This window comes from Leuresthes tenuis, unplaced genomic scaffold (assembly GCF_036924035.1).
Source record: "Leuresthes tenuis unplaced genomic scaffold, fLeuTen1.0.hap1 SCAF_17, whole genome shotgun sequence".
Lineage (NCBI taxonomy): Eukaryota > Metazoa > Chordata > Actinopteri > Atheriniformes > Atherinopsidae > Leuresthes > Leuresthes tenuis.
The window spans coordinates 16,788,263-16,803,811 of NW_027325371.1; the positions used below are offsets into that span (position 1 = coordinate 16,788,263).

Consider the following 15,549-nt stretch of genomic DNA (forward strand, 5'->3'; position numbering starts at 1 on the left):
TGTAATTTGAATGCCAAAACCACTATGCACATTTGTCGCATGTTTCTTTTGAAAAGATATATTCCGGTACTTTGATTTCACTCCTACTTTGCCAAACTCAGAGTAGCCTTTCTGAATGTAAACAGTACACTCTGCATGGAGCACGGCCCCATTGCTGTTGAACCCTGTAGACTTCTTATTGTGCGTGATTTGACTCTGATCATTTTCTTTTGAGGGGTTTCAAATGTCTCAACTTAGAGTATGTTTTGCATGGAGCTCCCTGTCCGCCTGCTGTTTGATGTAGAAGTGTTTATTATGCAGTGGAAGGGAGAGGCAGAAATATTTGGTGGGTATAGAAGTGGGAATGAGAGCAAAGGAGATCTTTTAAAAGAACTGAAAGAAAAAACAAAAAGAATATTCATTTAGAGACTGAGTATTAAAGATAAATTGGAATGTCTGACAAAGGAATATCAAAAAGTGGAGAATGCTAATTTTATGCCTTTCTGTAGCATATAGTGTTAGAAAGAGAGAAACATACATATTTCAGATTTTACACATCTCTAAAAGTTAGTCAGTTTTAACATCCCAGCATCTGACCAAATACAAGCTTAAGTCGTTGTTCTGAATCTTACTGAATTAAAGTTACACCCGTTACACTTTAAAATAGGATAAGTTGTTCTTGAAATCAATAATCTATCAAGTCCTCCCTATGTTGATTTTGTATTCCAACTATAAGGTTGAAGAGTTATTGCAACTATCTGCACGTTGGGCGACACGTCACAGCTGCTCAGAAATCTGGTTTTCTGTGGTTTTTTCACTTTATGAAGCTTTCTCTGTGGATGCTCTTTACCCTCCCAACCAGGTGGGTTCTTTCTTCATGATCAACTTGTGCCTCGTGGTCATCGCCACCCAGTTCTCTGAGACAAAGCAAAGAGAGAACGCCCTGATGAGGGAGCAGCGCGCTCGCTACATGTCTAATGACTCCACACTCGCCAGTTACAGCGAACCAGGCTCATGTTATGAGGAGATGCTACGTTACATTAGTCACCTTTACCGCAAGCTGACTCGCAGGCTGCAGAGGATGTATTATGGATGGCACAGGTACAGGGAATGTCAACTAAATATACCTACATCACAGTTTTTGCTGTAAATAATTATGTGCATGTTGAACTTTATGTGGCCAAGATAATTAATTACTTTCTCCCCTTCTCTGAACAGTAAACGACGTAAAAAGGTGAACCCAAACGGTAGCGGGGGTGGCAGTAACAGTGGTGGAAATGGGCACGGCCAGGGTTCCAGCAGAGGCTGCGGAGGCTCAGGACCAGGCAGTGCATTGTGGCTGAGACCCATCCACAATCTCCTCCAGCACCATCAGCACCAGCACTGTCGCCTCAGCAACGGGGGACAGCACACCGTCAGCGTGGTAACCGCTGAGCACATGGACATAGAGGGACATGTTGGAGGAGGAGAGGAGCTGGAGATGAAGTCGCTTCCTGTTCGCAGAGGAAGTACAAATGGAAACAGCAGCGATAATCTGGCTGTCACTCAGGGCATGGGGGCATTGCTTGGAAGACTGAATGGGGGGATGAATTATCCAACTATCCTACCGTCCTTTGTGTGCAGCTACAGCAGTAAGACGCCACCCCCTCACTCAAAGCAGTGCGGGCCAAGTCCGGAGCAGCATCCACCAAACCACCCAGCATCTGAACACACAGAGACACTGAACAAGCTTTACCAGTTGATGGGACAGCACAGTAAGAAAACAAACAATCCACATGAATATGCAGGCACACGAATGGATTATAGCTGTTGTAGTAAAACTGTGATGTAGAAGGTGTCAGCGTAAGGAAGCCGCAGCTATCTCCACACAGCCTGAAAACTTCAGCTACAACTAAAAAGAAGCTAAATTCTTTTACGTCCTTTCTTTTTCAAATCTCACTTAATTTCCCTAAACATTATGCAATTCACCAGCAGGGACCACACCTCAACAGTGTAAGATTGTGTGAGGAGTCAAAGTATTAGGTGGTACAAAGGAGAACTGGGAGCGTGAGTAAGGATGAATGTGAAAGCCCCAGATAGGCTCATCTGGGACGGTGACTCAGAATGGGGGCTCCTTCGCAAGAAAGTAATTGACCTGAGCTGACTGCAGACCCCTCCGATGATTTCTAAAAATAAGAGGAGAGTAGAGGGATTAGTGGATGAATGGGTGAATGGATAAGAACAGGGATGCCTAAGGTAGAGACGAGGTGGATGGATTAGGGAGGGAAAGATAGGATGAATGGATGTAAGGATGGATAGATGAAGGAAAGGGAAAGTGTGGTCAAAAGAACCAGACAAACAGTGCTGAAACCAGGTGGTAGAATGTTTGCTGGATGATTAGACGTAGCCCTGCTTCCAAACATGTGAACTTCATTTGATGACTTAGATTAACTTTTGGGCTCTGTCATGGTCTTGTCATCACACTCACGTCTATCTCTAGTTTGGTTCTTCCCTTTTTGCTCCTTCTTTTAGCACGTGTCTGTTTCCTCTACCCGAGCTTGACCTGAAGTAGCCTCTGTGCCGCGTGTTGGTGCATGTGTTCTAAGCAGCACTTAGAGTTCTGACAAGAAATCCATGTCTCAAGTGTTACAGTCATCAGAGCAGAGAGGTGGATAAAGGGCCAGGATTGAATGAATCAACACAGTGTGTGGGGAGATGCAGAAGGAGGGAGAAGTAGGCTGTGCAAAGCATGGTAAACATAAACAGGTGTGTAATGGTATTCTGAAAAATATGGAGGATGAAAGAAGAAAATATTGAGTTCAAAGGAGCGGCATAAAGTATTAAAGATATGGAATCCAGAGGGAGAGTCTAAGGAGGGAGAGAAAAAATAAATTAGATCAATAAGAAAAGAGAGAGAATAGATAAAAAGGAGAAGGAAAAGGAGGTTAGTTCAGGATATGGCACGGGAAAGGAAAGGATGGAGGACAGACCGCAGGGAGACAGCATGGTGCTGTGTTAGTTACAGAAGAATATGAAAAATCTGCAGCAGTGTAAAAGACTTGTCTGTTCTGTCCTAACAGGGTAAAACAACCAACAACTACACACATTGTATACACAAACACTTCTGTCTGCTGACACTCCAAACTAAATTAAGAAAAATTAAGATTTGTTCCAGGCGTAAGTGAGCTGATACAATATATTCAGGAAAGACACTATTAGGGTTTTGAGTGTGTTTGATAGTCGAAACACCTCCAATATCAACACACTCTGAATCCTTTGGAGAGTAAGTCTAACATTTAGTCTGAACATATTTCATATGAACTGTGTGTTCAGATTATACATTTAATCATTTGAACATTTCTGGCTTTGTTCTAAATGTTTGCTCTCAGCGTTGTCAGATGACTCAATGTCAAAGACCTCGGTTTTTACAAGAATAGCCCCTTTATACCATATGAGCACCAATGTACTTGGGAATAGTTATTTTTCAAGTCTCCAGCTTTCAAATCTAATTTCAGAGAAATTGTAATCTGATCAAGCCCTAATGCAATATATGGTGGTGTTTTTACCCAGCAAGTGTTGTGTTTGCTCTGATGGAATTTGCTAAAAGAAATTCTGAGAATGTAAACAGTCCGACAAGAATTGGAGTCAAAACTAGATGGAAAAATGTAATTATTGCCGTGATGTAAAAGACAATGACATATGATGACAGCTCTCACAACACCCTTTTTGCAGCTTTGGGTATAAGGCGAGACTGTAAACAGCATTACGAGTCATTGAAGCTGCTCTTTAAGAGCCGGTGATTCCACAAGCCAAGTCGTGCTTTGCATTTCCTCTGTACTGATTTTAAAAGGCTTTAGTCAGAGAACAGAGGATAGGCGCAGGCAGCCAGAATCCTGTACTGTGGAAGAGCTGGCGGTCTATTGGCTCGATATGGAAAAGGGACAACCACTTTGCTCTTTGTGCAAAACTTTGAGAACTCTGTGTTCTTCCAATCTTAGCATTATATTGCAATGTCTCACAATATCTCCCTATTTGTTTGTTTCTTCTGTCACTCTGACAGAAATCTCACATCAAGCGGATAAAAAGTTTATTACACTCCCATTTAAAGGGAAAGTCCCCCATCCTAAATTAGATATGCATAGTTTTTCTCTGTCCTGTGGTGCTCTTCATCTGCCTAAATTGTATTGGTGTCATTTGCTGGATTTCTGACGATATTGGCCATAGAGATGTCTGCACTACACTACTGCATCACTTTAAAATACGATGCAGTTGAAGGTACTCGGCTGTGATGCTCAAAGTGCCATTTGAAAAATTCAGGATCATCCTCCAACCCATCCTCCCAACATTTTCCTGTAGGAACGTTTTTCCCTCTATCATAGTAAAACCATCATCTGCATCGCTTCTCCTCCCACACCTCAAATGCTTACTTTTGTGACACAAGTGAGCTGCAACAGTAGCAGCCACCTTTTCGGTCTCACCTGCATCCTTCTACTGCGAGTCACACAAAATAGGTCCAATTGAGATAGTACAGATATCAAAGATCATTTTTAATGTCTTCCTCGTCAAACATTGGTAGCTCGCTAAGTTCATAGCTGACCTGATAGCTAAGCTTAACTAAGAAGTGTCTCATTAACATTTACATTCAGTCACAATGTTGTAATCACAAGTCTTGTGTTTTTTCTATTAGTTTTTGTATTTTTTATTTAAACAAATATATTTTTTGCTGCTTTAGGAAACAGAAGATGATTACCTTCCTGTCATTTAATGAAGAGAAGGCCGCTGTCTCAAAAAACAATCAACTCACTCCAAAACAATTCTAGATATGTAAATAGCACCTCAGGCCAGAGGAAAACCATGTCCACTTGATTTGAGTGTAGACTTTTTTAATATGCATCCAACGTTAAGGATCTGATTGTTTTTTACCTGTTTTTTGAGCTACCCTGGATTAATTCAGTCCTACCTCGCCGATGGAAGCTTCAAATTCTACTTCTGCAACAGCTGCTGTTCACACTGGGAGAGTTTTACCTGCGGTTTTTTGGATTGTAATAGAAAATCAAAATCAACACACTAATGAATCAGCTGGACTCTTATGCAAATGCATCATGTTATAAGGGGTCAGTGGGTTTAACAAAAACAAAGATTTATACTGAAGTTCAAACAAGATATACCACATAGCATAAAATAGATTTAGAGAGAATCTGGTGAAAGATGAATGCTAATCCAAAAGAAACAACAACATCAAGACAGCCAGGAACATCCCATCGACATATTTCTGATCATCTCGATCCTTTTCTCTCTTCAGGTCGCCAAAGGCTGCTGTTCCAGCTGGCAGGTGTGGTGCCCAGCCCTTTGCTCCTGGAGCTGCTCAGCTGCCCTCTATGCGCCCGCAGCCTTGAGACCTTGGAACTGGAACTAGGAGACCTGGAGGGAGGCAAGGGAGACGCTGACGGACTACATGACTTCCCTCAGGTCAGAATGGTTGGCGATGGACAAATGATGAGTTGAAATATTGATGATGAGTTGAAATATTTTTGTTGAATTTGTGTATGCCGATCTGACAGTAAAAATCCAGGCGAAGATAGAATGAAAATTAGATTCTGTATTACTTGTTTTCAAGCAGTTCCATTTAGGATTTTATGTAGCTGATTAAATATTACTGTTTATACATATTTTTAATGATCACGTCAAGCATTTTCTGAAACATAAGTAATTATTAAATTACTCAAAAATCTGACCTTCAGGGGGGTGATCTACGAGGAGGTAGAAGTCGGTTCAGACGGCGCAGAGTTGCCGAGTGCAGAAATGGAGCTGTTCGGGCCTGGATAGACTTTAGGGATAAACTGAAGAGGATTGTGGAAAGTAAATACTTCAACCGAGGAATTATGATTGCCATCCTCGTCAATACTCTCAGCATGGGGATAGAGTACCACGAGCAGGTAAGAGGGAGAGGGTGACTGTCTGCTTCAGTTTCTTGTCTCTGGGAACACAGGCTCGTTAGAGGTCTCAGATAGACCTGGGAGGTTTGACGAGAACTGTCGGCAGCTGTGTGTGAAAATGGCATTCGGTTGTCTGAAATTGTTTGAGAGGAAAGGAGAGAGGAGAATGGGAAGAAAGGGGAGGAGTGCAGCACCCATTTATCTCCCACTCTCTTCCTCTTTCTCACACATAAAACACACATCAGGGCAGCCTCACGGACTCTGAGCTTTTCTCTCTGGTTAAGTCTTTCTGGCTAACATCTGGAAAGTTTTGCTCAGACAATGCTGCTCCTTAATCCCCTCCCCCCGCTCTCACACACTCTGTTTGCGGAGACATACCGACTGTACAGATTTTTTTAGACCCATTCAAGTGTATTACATAGGTACACCCTGTTTATTTTAGTTTAGGAACAAAAAAAAAAAAAGATGTTATGCTCTGTTCCCTTTTTTCCCCTCCCTCCCCCTCTGTCTCTCATTGCCTCCATCTCCCTAAATTCCCTCTCCAGGACAAGTGTGTGTGTGTGTGTGTGTGTGTGTGAGTGTGTTTCTATCTTTGTGGTATAAACATAAGGAGCAACTGGGCGAGCCATTGCCTTCTTTGGGTAATACCACACACACACAATCACACATAAGCAGACTGAAGTGTGATGTATGAGTTCCGACTCCCCTCAGTTCTCATCATCCCCCATATGTGACACCTAGCCAAACTTTTTAGACTATGGGTGTATGAAGACATGTATTAATGTAAGGTGTGTGTATGTGCAGAGAGAGCTTGTTTTGGCTGTGTTGAGACTGATTCCATTCTGGTAATAGACTGCTGTTATGAAAAATTAAAATAAAAACAATGCACTTAAAGTGACTCTTTAGATTTTATATACTTCAAGACAAAGGGACTTCATATACACAATTTGCAAATGTTGACTTCAACATACAAATGTAAGTCATGGTTTCTCGATGTTCTACTATTCAGCTTAATGACTCACAGAAATAGCAGCATGGGTGGTAATTGCCCACAGAGATAAACTACACAGACATAAACTAACATGTCACTTTTCTTGTGCTTTGTGCGTTGAAATGCACACACAAAAATAAAGAAATGCAAAAGCAAACTTTAAGGCAAACCTAAAGGTTCAATTAAATTTGTGTTAAACATTTTCTATGGGAAAAAAGAGTCATGCTTTGTGTTTCTTTGTTTGAAATGCCAGTAAATACCACAGCACTCCAGTTTAAATGTTAACATTGTCTGCATCCTGTCTGTACCTAATGTACATATGAGAGTTTGGCACATAAAACTAAAATACATTCAGATAAATGTCAGTCCCCATCACTTTTAGCTTTTGTCAGGGTTGTTTTTATCTATGTCAGTTCCCTGCTTCTCGGCTGGGGGTTGTTCCTATACCCTGCTTTGAAACAAAAGCTGTGTGTGTGTGAAATCCTCAATCTCTGTTGTGATTTTCATCCTCAGATTAGTAAAAGGCAACGTCAGATGCAGAGCTGGATTCAAAATTATGATTATGTTATTTAATTTACACCAATAATTATACCCAATAGACACGGTCTAGTAAATGTAATGAAAAAGACAGCAGTTACTGCTTTGAGACTAATTCAGGTGAAGAGCAATAGCTATATCTACACAAATAATTTGTTGATGCTTGTATAGCGCTTTTCTAGTTTAGTTGACCACTCAAAGTGCTTTAACACCACATTCCCCATTCACCCTTTCACTCACACACTTGCACAGCACATCTAAGTACTACACGGTGCTTTCTTCTATGCATTCATACACCGATGAACGCATCAATAGGTAACGTGGGATTCAGTGCTTTTGCCCAAACCACCGACCTTCCAATTGGTAGACGACTGCTCTTCCTCCTGAGCTGCCCAAGAGGGCTTTTTCTAAGAATAGTCTGCTTTCACGATCCTTAAACTATATGAGTTCTTGTCACCTTTCTGTGCATAACGTGTCATTAACCAGGGCAGGCAGCTGAAATTAGTTTTGCTCAGGTAGTTCTACATCAAACAAAACCAGGGAAGCGACCAAAGCACTGCTGTGTCATGATCTTTGGCTCGAAGCTTTGTACCCTTTAGCTGTTTTGTACTGACTTGACCTACTATATAAACCACGCTTTACTGCTGTTTCTCCACAGACTGTGAAGTGGAAATGTAAAGATGAATATATAATCCTATCAGCTGGCACGAAAACTGCCCTCTGCAGTGTGCTTTTTCATTTCCCTGCTGAACAGTCAGTGGGTCACAAAGGTAATGAAAATGCCAGCATGTCCATTGTTGAAAATAATATATGTGTGTCCAGTATTATGTGTGCTGAAGAGAAAAGCTTGTTGAGAGCTTTTTTTTTTAGCTTTGAAGAGCTGCAAGGCATTTTATGTCCCGGTTAGTCAATACAGGAACATTTTGACAAACAACAATGACAGTTATTTTCTCTTCTATTTAAATGGAATTAATTTCCTCACAGCACGGGCACGGAAGTAATACCAGGGTGCATTATTTCTATCATTTCTATCTTCACACAAGAAGATTTAACAACAAGATTTTCCAAAGCAGGCAGCACCCCTTTCACCTATGTGTAGACACAGGACACTTACACGTGTGCAGGGAGAGGCCACTGCACAGTGGAAGCTGTAACCCACAGAACTGATCAAACACAGGCTCTCGTTAAGAAACCCATACCTCTACTGTCTGATAGAGGATGTAAACAGGAAGTAGACGCTGCGTGTCAGTTTTTTGGGGTGCATTGGGGTGAGGTTTGTGGTGTTTTGTGTTATGGCGCCCTCTATCAGAAATCATTATGATAATCTCTCTTGTGCTTGATCGAAAGTGTCAGTGACCTGACTTGGTTACAGCAGCATGTTATGTAGTTGTATTCAGCATATAATTTAGTTTTCCTGAGGGAATTGGCCAAGACTCCACAGTTTTGATGAAATATAATTATTAGTAAGTGATTGTGAAGCCCTATTAAGTTTAATTAATAAGCACAATGTGTTCAGCTGTAAACGTGGATCTTTTTGCAGGATACTGACAGAAAAGGATTGCCAAGAAAGAGGATTAACTACTAACAAAGATAGTGGGATTTTAGAAATGTATCGTGCCAGTGTTAGTCTTTAATAAGGCCCGCCTGCTTTTATATGCCATGGGTCAGGATACAAAATTGGCTTTGGGACTAATGCTTGTTGGTTACTATTGGGACTATAGCTTTTGGACTATTGCCCCGCATGAAAAGAAATGCAGGGTGCTTTAATGAGTCTCCAGTGCAGGACATTTTAAGAAAAAAAGAATCTGCATCAAAGGCGTAAGTCTGTACCTGCTGTAAGTCAGCATATGGAGGTTATGAATATATGATTTATAAAGATTCAGTCACCTGAGGATTGTAATTATTCATTACATATGAATCTCGGGATTGCATAAAGCTTGTTATCAAGAAATCATGATACTGTCCAAATGAAATATGAAATCCAAGAAAGAAAAGGGAATATAATATAACTCAAGGAGAGCAGCTGCAGGAGTATTTTTAAGATTTAGAGCGGGTGTGGCACCTCGACATGAGATTTCAGCCAATGGTGCAGAATATAGAGGTTTCTTTTTACAAGAGAGCGTCAGATTCGGACATTTATACCAATTTAAAAGTAGAACCATTTGCAGACTTTAGCGTCAAATGTGTCAAATACCACGTTTCCAGGCAATAACACGATGTGTGAAATCAGATGTGAAACGTGATAGAAATTAAACTGACAATCTCTGATATTCTGTCAAGCAGCCAACACACAAGTTGATATGGATGGAAGTTAACGGGATATATTTGGGAGAAGTGGGCGGCAGTGGTTGAAAATCACCAAGTACATTTACTCAGCTTCTGTACCTCAGTGTTATTTTCAGCTGCCTGTGCTTTACATGAGCAATTCCATTTTATGCAACTTCATACTTCCACCCCACTACATTGTAGAGAAAAACGTTGCCAAAATGAAACGTATCAACCAAAATTTGAGATCAGCACTTTTATGAAGCAGAACTTTCTTGTTGTCTTTTCCCATTAATCACCTCCCGATCCCCTGAGATTGCCCTGGTGTCCCTGTAGAAATAACATTGTGTGAATGAGTTCAGATTAGCATCAACCCCAACAGTTCAAACAGCAATGTGCAGCCTGGACAATACATTTGTAGTGCTGATAATCTATATTACAATAAAGTGATGCACCTGCCAGACAGTCAAAACAGTGATCTCATGGTTGGAGTTGAGAATTTGGGAGTTTAGGGATTTCTCCATCTGTTTGACCGAAGACATCAATATGTTTTCAAGTCTTGAAGTGGAATAAGAACCGATGAGGAAAAATATTAGAGTGAGAATCTGTTGATGTTTTTGGTCACATTTATGCATATGAATAGAGAATGTACACACAGTTCCCAAACTTTCAGCCCTCTCTGGATAGTAATACTTACTTAACACTTATACTGACATTTTTGGGGTAATTTTTCTTGCAGGACTTACTTTCATCAGAGTATACATATATTTTTTTTATATTTCGGACACTGTCTGAGTTCTTCTTCCACCACTGGATGGTAGAGTCTGTCATATCTTTTCAATGACTTCAGCACGTTTAGATCACCGATTCAGCTTAAGCTAAATTGCTTCCGTGGCAAAAAGTTGCAGATGTCGTCCCAGAGCACGTTTAGCAGAGCACAAAATTGCTACATTTTTCATACAAAGACTTGACTAAATGCTTTATAGTGGGCTTAGGAGGCTCAGTTAAATCTTTGCTGGATCGCCGAGCATACGGTGAGGTAAGTGGAGTAGATCAGCGGTGATATATTAGTGCTGTTGTTCTCACGTTGATTGATTGGGCCTGACTGCAGCTCTGACCTTGATTGATAATGCCTCAGCTCAGGGCACAAAGACAAAAAAGGTTTTACAGCACAGGGTTAAAAGAGTGGAGATTTTAATCTTGTTTAAAACTGTTCGTGTTTTCTTTCTTGTCTTCTTTCCTTTTTCTCTTTCTCTTGTATTCTCATGCTTTCTCTCCCTCCAGCCTGAAGAACTGACTGATGTGTTAGAGATCAGTAATATCGTTTTCACCAGTATGTTTGTCCTGGAGATGGGCTTCATGCTGCTGGCTTTTGGCTTGTTTGGATACATCAGGAACCCATACAATATCTTCGATAGCATCATAGTTATCATCAGGTCTTAACATTCCCATTATTTTTTTTACCCATAAATGCATTTGAGTTTCAGGTGTTGTTAGTGCATGAAATACTCATCCAATGGTATTTAAGATAAGCTTTGTTGTTTGTGCTCCTCAGTGTGTGGGAGATAATTGGTCAATCCGATGGTGGGCTGTCGGTCCTGCGAACATTTCGTCTGTTGCGGGTGCTGAAGCTTGTTCGCTTCCTGCCTGCCCTGAGGAGACAGCTGGTAGTGCTGATGAAGACCATGGACAATGTGGCCACCTTCTGCATGCTACTGATGCTTTTCATCTTTACTTTCAGGTGCAAACACATAAAAACACAGCTTGTTTGTGTTGCAGAAAAATGCATATTTTTCATGACTATAAAAATATTGTTTTCCCCCATTGGCTACATAGGTTTAAATCATTATGTATGCATTTTTTTTTTTTTTCTGCAGTATATTGGGCATGCATCTTTTTGGTTGTAAATTCAGTCTACCGATGGAGAACGGAGACACCATCCCTGACCGCAAGAACTTTGATTCTCTACTCTGGGCGATCGTAACTGTATTCCAGGTTAGTTTTTGACCTCCCGTTCCAGAGATGGTCCCTGCCCTCCTGCTTAGATTTTGCTTTATTTGATGCTTCCCTGTTTTAGGTTTTGGTCATCTATGAATCAGCTTTTACTCACCGAGTTTTTTTTTTTTTTTTGATGTTGTTGTTTTTTTCTTCTGACTCATAAAATCATCCAGTGATCAGATTCCATGATTAGATCAGATCTCCAGCTTCGGTGGTAATACACGTCTTATAAAAGCTTCAGTACAATGGGTTTAGGAGAAGACGAAGAGACTTTTTGAAGACGACCTCCTGACCTATAAAAACTGGAAAAGGGGGGTTTAAGATGAGACTACTGAAATAACGCACCGCTTGGAGCAGCACTCCACCCTCTACATCATTCACAATTGATGATCTGACACAAAATCCACCTCCATAGGCCAAGATTTAAAAAAACAACAACATTTGTGTGTTTTGATCAATCATGCCGCAAGCATCACTGACAGATGAAGTTTGGCACATTGATCACAGCAGAGCTGAGCACAGATGACATTGGATTTAAACGTAGACTAAACTAATATCTTGTGTTATTTACTCTATGATAAAAAAAAAGCTGTTCATGATTATCTATCACTTTCCCCCCCTATGTGCTGTGTTCGAATCTTATTGCTGCTTTTTAGGCATGCATGATCTGAAAAAATAAGTAAAACAGATTTACCACTGGTCTTCTCCTTTAACATGTTGCTGAATCTGAAAATGTTAGAAAATTGACATGCAAGAAACACAGTGGTCATTTTGGATGTCTGCAGTAGCCTGACATTTGTCCCAGTAGCCCTGTGTCCTAATCGGGTCTAACAAGTCAAACCAAATGTCAAAGTCAATCTAAAATGTCCCTACATGCATGTGTGCTCTTAAGGCAGCAAGTTTGCTCACTGCATATATTCCCCGCAAGCCACACTGTTCAAAAGGCATCGAATGACCTTGGCTTTGACATCATGTTTGATGTATGCTGGCTGCACGATGATGATACCTGCTGAGCTGTAGGACGGTGAAACTGCATAGAGCAGGTTCACATTGGCGTGAAAAAAGGGTTAAACTACGCTGTTTATGAAGGTTTGGATTAATTTGTTAGCTGGTTTTCTACACTCCCAGGCATTGCATTTCCACGTTATGAGCTGGAGGACTCAAACAGGCAAGATTTCTGCTGCCACAGCTCAACAAGATTTGCTTCTTTGTTTCGAATGCCATGAGATGCGCTTTGCTCATTTGGCTTCAACAGACTCTTTTAAAGATGATTTTGGTAACAGTGTTGGATTGATGAACACATCACTCCAGGCTACATTACTACTGGCTGCTGAGCTAAACAAAAATCATGCAGTGCATACCGAGCTTTGGTCAAATGCTATGAAAATTGTACTTAAACTACATCCACTATCTCTCTTTTACCAATATGTTTGAGTCTTTGCTCTCCCTCCCCCGTGGAGATGTCGTTCAGTTGCAGCAGATAGATTTTTTTCTTTTTATTTATTTATATTTTCCTGTGCTGGATGCGTCAGCAGCGGCGTGGAACACAATGCAGTGAACTCTCTTTGGTGCTGAAGAAGCATTTTATCAAGAGCTGACTGTCATGTGACAAAGTTACACTCCCTCTATACATTTATCATAGCTTTCTGGCATTTGACCAGAGTACACCCCGAACATTGCGCAGACAAATAGCAGAGTGAATTATCTTGTGTGCACAGTTTTTAAAGTGTGGACAGAGACGGAATAGGCTTTCATACTGGATCTTGAATTGTGGACACACAATTTCAAACTGATAGGTTTCTTAAATCAAAATGCTTTTGCTGCTTTTCATCTGGCTGCATCTGGACCAGATTCGGTTTTTAATTTTACATTACTAAACATCACATTCTCTTTGTCTTTCTCTGTTACTGCCTCTATCCATCTCTCCCCCTCCACCCCTTCCTTACTTACGCTTACATACTTTATGCGTTTCATCCAATCTTCAGATTCTCACCCAGGAGGACTGGAACGTGGTGTTGTATAACGGCATGGCTTCCACGTCTCCATGGGCGGCTCTCTACTTTGTCGCTCTCATGACGTTTGGCAACTATGTGCTCTTCAACTTATTAGTTGCAATCTTGGTTGAAGGCTTCCAGGCTGAGGTGAGAACGACCGGGTTGGCTTTTTGAATACGATAATGAGCTCAGGTTTGTTTGATTTGTTGCTACACTCATCATCACCATGCATCTTGAAAGGTTTGAATAAAATATTATATAAAGACCTCTTCCCTCCTAATTATGCTTTGTTTTTTAATCTGAATATACTTTGAGATGCAGGCTTAGTTTTTAATGTCAATTTTTCAGTGTTTGTGTTTGTATTTTTGGGGGCACTTTGCTGTTAAGATATTGACAGCAATCCAAAGGTGCTATAAAAATCTCTGCATAAAATAGTGCATTGGTTGTATGTATGTATATATGTATGTTGTCAGTTAAATTAGTGAAGATGTCGATAATGCTATCAACAGCATCATTCTTCTGTTATTTATTCCATTTTGGCAGTCCTTTCTAAAAAAGGAAAGCACACATGTAATTACATAGAAAGATAGACTTTTTCTATGCCTTTAATATTAGCAGAAGCAGATATATATCTATATGTCTATATAGATATATATACTAACATCCTCTTCCTGAACGCATCCCTTTCTCATCCACAACTGTGCGCCTCCTATCTAGGGCCTTGTCTTACTGTTAATTAACTCCAATGGGAATTCTCGAAGTGCCTCTAGTCCAAAATCTCAATTATGAAACTGTCATGTCACTAAGCCACCACTGCTTTTTAAAGGGGTTTACAACACACCCTCTGATGATTTCAAATAATCAGTTTTTTTTTTGCCATTTAACTCTTTAACTTATGTTTGCTCCTGGGTGTCCACTTCAATGTGTTTGCGCTCAATGCCACACTTAAAAGAGTTCTGCCCCTGCAATTTGTCTCTCTCGTGGTAAACTGATGGGAAGACTTTTAATTAATGCAGAAAAAGAGCTCATTTGCGTCAGTGTATGTGTGTGTGTGTGTCATAGGGTGATGCTAATCGCTCAGAGTCGGACGACGAAAAGAAATCGGACAACTTTGAAGAGGACGAAAAGGTGGAGCAGCTCAGAGACACTGGTACGTGAAGTGGAGAAAACAGTTCATCACGCATTGCTTTTATTATTGTGGTAGTGTTCTTACAACTGGTTGATTCCAAAATGTGGGAGAGATCATTTGAAGAATGATGATTATAATGACCGTATCTCTTCTCTGCAGAGCTAAAGATGTACTCTCTGATGATGACAGCTAATGGTCACATTGACCCTCGTGGCACTATAGCTCCTCCCATTATCATGCACACAGCAGCCACGCCCATGCCTACTCCTAAGAGCTCTCTGGGACCTGAGTCCGTCCTCGAGGAGGAACTCTTGTACAGAGAGGGTATACCTCAATATGGCGAGGTTGGACTGGGTTTTTCCGAGGCAGGAATTAGTCACGTGGAGTCTCGTCGTGGAAGCTCGACATCCGTGGACCCCTCAGCCTATGACCAGCGTTCTTTAGTAAGTAAGACCAACAATAGTTCAAAGTTTGTGCCTTTACATTCGGTGTCTCTGTGTTGAGAGTTGGGCCAAAATGTTCTTCCAAAACAACTGCTATACTCATCTTAAATCAAGCCTTAATGGGTTAATGGAGCTTCTTGGACTTTGCTTGAGGGATGGACCAACATTCTTCCAAATTACATTCCTCCTTTCAACACTTTGATGATGGTGTTCAGGAGTGTGTAGGTCCAGAATCTCCCAAATGTTCAGCTGGATTGAGATCTGGTTATAGCAAAGGCCAAGGATTTGTGTTCACATA

The 15,549-nt window shown here is 40.9% G+C and overlaps 1 protein-coding gene across 3 annotated transcripts in view; it reads left to right on the forward strand.

Moving 5' to 3' along the window:
• cacna1ha (calcium channel, voltage-dependent, T type, alpha 1H subunit a) overlaps positions 1 to 15,549 on the forward strand; it is a 58,716-nt gene that overhangs the window by 15,000 nt on the left and 28,167 nt on the right. For all 3 annotated transcript variants that reach the window (XM_072369614.1, XM_072369615.1, XM_072369616.1), the window contains exons 7-16: positions 842 to 1,080; positions 1,198 to 1,733; positions 5,261 to 5,427; positions 5,700 to 5,894; positions 10,972 to 11,123; positions 11,243 to 11,428; positions 11,565 to 11,682; positions 13,671 to 13,826; positions 14,742 to 14,829; positions 14,968 to 15,251. In XM_072369614.1, coding sequence (XP_072225715.1) covers positions 842 to 1,080; positions 1,198 to 1,733; positions 5,261 to 5,427; positions 5,700 to 5,894; positions 10,972 to 11,123; positions 11,243 to 11,428; positions 11,565 to 11,682; positions 13,671 to 13,826; positions 14,742 to 14,829; positions 14,968 to 15,251 — 2,121 coding nt within the window. The remainder of the gene's footprint in view (positions 1 to 841; positions 1,081 to 1,197; positions 1,734 to 5,260; positions 5,428 to 5,699; positions 5,895 to 10,971; positions 11,124 to 11,242; positions 11,429 to 11,564; positions 11,683 to 13,670; positions 13,827 to 14,741; positions 14,830 to 14,967; positions 15,252 to 15,549) is intronic.